Source organism: Mus pahari, chromosome 1, assembly GCF_900095145.1.
Source record: "Mus pahari chromosome 1, PAHARI_EIJ_v1.1, whole genome shotgun sequence".
In the NCBI taxonomy this organism is placed as follows: Eukaryota; Metazoa; Chordata; class Mammalia; order Rodentia; family Muridae; genus Mus; species Mus pahari.
In genome coordinates, this window is record NC_034590.1 from 91,589,332 (window position 1) to 91,593,538 (window position 4,207).

The 4,207-nt window shown below is 45.8% G+C and overlaps 1 protein-coding gene across 1 annotated transcript in view; it reads right to left on the reverse strand.

Annotated features, from left to right (window-relative positions):
- Cog7 (component of oligomeric golgi complex 7) overlaps positions 1–1,714 on the reverse strand; it is a 73,774-nt gene extending 72,060 nt beyond the window's left edge. Inside the window, exon 1 of the mRNA XM_021199366.2 lies at positions 1,444–1,714. Coding sequence (XP_021055025.1) covers positions 1,444–1,612 — 169 coding nt within the window. The 5' untranslated portion in view covers positions 1,613–1,714. The remainder of the gene's footprint in view (positions 1–1,443) is intronic.
- Positions 1,715–4,207: the final 2,493 nt, after the last annotated feature.

Here is a 4,207-nt window from a genome sequence, read left to right on the forward strand (position 1 = left end):
GGATTTCTGAGTTTGAGGCCAGCCTGGTCTACAGAGTGAGTTCCAGGACAGCCAGGGCTACACAGAGAAACCCTGTCTCAAAAAAAAAAAAAAAAAAAGAGTCAGTTTTAAAAAAGCAGAGTTCCCCAAGGGCTGGGATTACAGGCACATCCTACCGCCCTGTGGCTACCACCCCTGTGTCCTTCATTCTTTCTTGTAGCCTGAAGGTCCTGGGTCAGGTTGATGCTGATGGTTGACTTCTGAAGCACAGTGTCATTCATCATCCTACAGGGGACATGGCCCTGGTCAAGGTCACCTCACTAACCCACCCCTGTTTTATCAGAAACTTCCTTCTGCTTTAAATCATCCTGGGTCCAATGTTAGAAAAAAAGGTATAATTGTCAAGTGACCTAGGTTAGGTATTCATCCAAAATAAGTCTACGGATCACGGACCATCAGTGATGGTGCAAATGAACACTTCAACTATCTGCACGCAGAGCATTGGGAATGAAAGTCTAGGAACTCTAGCCAGAGCTGGCTGGCGGGTATACTCCGAAGCTGGTCAGGTTCTTCAAAGTGGGCAGGGGACATGCCTGAGCTACCAATAAAAACAACCTGTCTCATCATTTTCCCTTAATACATGTGTAGACTTTTGGAAATTCATAAGGTAAATGCCATTCTCCCTGGGTGCTACGGCTGCCATCGTGATGAACATGAAGACAGAATCACACACGAATTTAGGAGCCCATGAGGATGTATGTTTACAAAATGGCCCTGGCTGCTAAACTTGAAGCCCACTGCAACAGACTAGAGGCATGAACTTAATTCTCAGCACCCACATCAGTTGGCACACAATTACCTGTAACTCCAGTTCCATGGGATTCAGTGGCCTCTTTGGGCATAAACACTCACATGCACACACAGACAAACATGGTGTGTGTCCTTAACCACTGAGCAATCACTCCAAACCCCGAAGAGCTTTCTTGGGGGGGGCGGGGGGAGAGACCTGGGTGAGGGACACATATCTGTAATGCCAGAATTAGGGAAGCTGAGGCAGAAGGAGAATTACTATGAGTTTGAGGTGAACCTAGGCGACAGAGTGAGGCTGTAAATAAGAAGAGGGAGGAGGGGAAGTCAGAGGAAAGAACGAGAGAGAGCCTGCGAGAGCGATCCCATAGCCTAGGCCGGCCTCGAACTCACTTTGCAACTGAAGCTGGCTTTGAATTCCTGATCGTCCAGCACCACCTCCCCAGGGCTGAAATTACAGGTGGTCGCCACCACGCCCAGATTCTTTTTTGGGGTTTTAAAGGAAATGTTGTGGCGTCGTCGGAGGTGAACACCAAAGTCTAGACCTAACTCAGACTACTGCGGGGCTCGCTTTCCCACCGAAGGAGAGGCTTGGCCCCTGGGCCCGGTCCTGCAGTCGGGTGCCGGGGCGGTCGGGTGGGCGTCTGCGTGGCTCACCCTCCACGGCGTGGTTCACCTCCTGGATGAACAGCTGCAGCTTCATCACCAGGGTGGCTGCGTGGCCGTCCGCCTTCCCCGCCGCCCCGTCTTTGGGGCCGGCTCTGAAGGCCGCATTAATCCAGTCCTTCACGTCGAAGTCGTCAGCCAGGAATTTGGAGAAGTCCATGGCGCACGGTCTCCGGGTGGGCGCCGAGCGACACCGTTTTCGGGGCTCCCGTCGGAACCCACCAAGCCTAACTTGCCGCCCCGTCAGCGCACTCGCGCCGAGGCCGAATGTCCCTCGTCGCGCGCCGTACTTCTTCCGGAAGTCGGTGCCTATTACCATAGCAACCGTTCCTGTTGTAGCAGCGAGCTTCGCACAGTCCGGGCAGGTACGACAGTTCGTTTTCTGCTAATATTTGTCGAGCAGTAAACTAAACGCGTGTTTCCTCTAACCTAGAAGAACTTGACGTCTGAGAAGGGAGCAGCTGAGAAATATAAACTCTGTATGTAGGAGTAATGTTGCCAGTTTTCAGTCCTCACTAAATGCATACAGCAGTTTGGTTTTTTTAATTTTATTTTATATGGAGTGTTTTGTCTGTATGTATGTGTGTGACCCACTTGCCTGTCTGATGCGGGCAGAGGCCATATGAGAATGAAAGATCTCCTGGAAGTGCGAAGTTAAATGTGGTTATGAATGCTGGGGGTGGAACGCAGGTCCTCAGGAAGAGCTGCCAGTACCGCTGGACCATCTCTCCTCTTAGATTTCTATAGATTTGATAATGGTATCCCCTAACTCTGGTCTAATTTCAGTAGTCTTCAATAATCTTCAAAAATAACTTTTCCTCTAATTCTTCCATTTATTTTCCATCACTTTCTTCATTAATTAGTTTCTTTTTTTCTTCCTTCCTTTCTCCGAGTTTTTTTTTTCCCCTCTGTCTAGTATAGCAAAGTAGAGGATGTTGTTTGTTTGTTTGTTTTTAGAGACAGATTCAATTCTTCTATCCTGAAACTCAAGCACATGCCTCAGAGATTGAACCTCCCACATGCTGGGATTTCTGACTTAAGCCACCATTACATGATCTAGCGTTGGTTTCTAATTTAATTCCGTGTATCTGGAAAACATACTTATTATGACTCTGTTCTAAATGTACAGAGACTTGCTATGGCCTTAATATTTGTCTGTCATGGAGAAGGGTCTATGTGCACTTGAAAATACATACAGCACACAGGAGGACATGGCATTGTAGGAAATGGATACAGCTAAAGACAATAAGCAAAAGATGCTAGAAGTCAAAGTTCACTTTTCCCCTCAGTTTTGGATCCAGATTGTATAAACATTTAAAAGAATATCTGACATAAGAGCAGAGGAAAGACACTAGAGGAAAAAAGAATGGAAGGTGGAGGTGGGAAAGAAGGAGGATATGCAGAAGGGAACATGGGTAAAATGCGTAGTACAGTTAAATAGATTGTCTTTATGAAACACAGCACTATGGATATGAATATTCAATATAAAGAAGAGGAAGCAGAGAAGGGAAGAAGAAAAACACATGTCTGATTTCACGTGGTGATACATGCCTGCACTCCCAGCACTGGGGATGCAGAAAGAGGAAGATTCCTTAAGTTTGAAGTCATTCAGTCGTATATAGCAAGACCATGTCTCAAAAACCAACCAAAAACCAAAGTAAACAGCAAAAAAGAAATATCTGCAGTCATTGAGTAAGTGTCCCATGTATTTTAGTAAAGATTTTAGTGTCCTTAAAAATATATGTCCTTGATCATCTGAGTTGTCCCACCAATTGCTGGAAGTTTCCAACTCATTATTGTTAGTCAGGCACAGTGGCTGGCACACACCTTTAAATGTTCAGGAGGCAGAGGCAGGCCAAGGGGAATTCAAGGCTAGCCTGGTCCTCAATGTGAGTTCCTGAACAGTCAAGGGCTATGTAGAGAGACCCTGTCTCAAAAAGACAAACAAACAAACAAACCCACCAATGGAATTCGTATTGTTGTACTGCCATTTTTCTGCTCAGACACATTTATTTTTGCTTCAGGTTCTTCAGGGTTCTGATATTAGGTATATGTGCACTTGTAACTTTTATCTTCCTTAAGTACTAACCTAATATCATCAAATACACCTATATCTCTGGAACAAAGCCTATTCTCTGGTTTACCTGGCTAATTTTTTGAGTATATTTTCCTTGTGCTATGTGTCCACTGGTGTCACTGAGGTCCAGGTTATTTTTTGGTTTCTTCCTTTAAGATTTATTTTGTTGTTGTTGTTTTGGTTTGGTTTTGGTTTTTCAAGACAGGGTTTCTCTGTATAGCCCTGGCTGTCCTGGAACTCAGGACATGAACTCAGAAATCCACCTGCCTCTGCCTCCCAAGTGCTGGGATTAAAGGCGTGCGCCACCACGCCCGGAATTAAGATTTACTTTTTTATAGATTTAATTATGTGTATATATGCATATCTCTGTGTGGGTTTGGATGTACCCAGAGTCCAGAAAATGACATTGGATCCACTAGAGGTGGAGTTACACCCAGCTGTGAACCGCCCAATATGGATGCTGAGAACCAAACTTGGGTCTTTGAAAGAGCAACATGATGTGCTCACCAGGGCGGCTGTTACACTGTTTCCTCTCTATAGCATTCCACATCCACAAAGCTTTGATCCTTGTGTGGGGGGTGTGGTTACAGTGGTCAGCTTGACAGGATCTAAACTCATATAGAAGATGGGCCTCTGGACATGCCTATGAGGGATCATCTCTTAGGCCAGGCTGGCTTC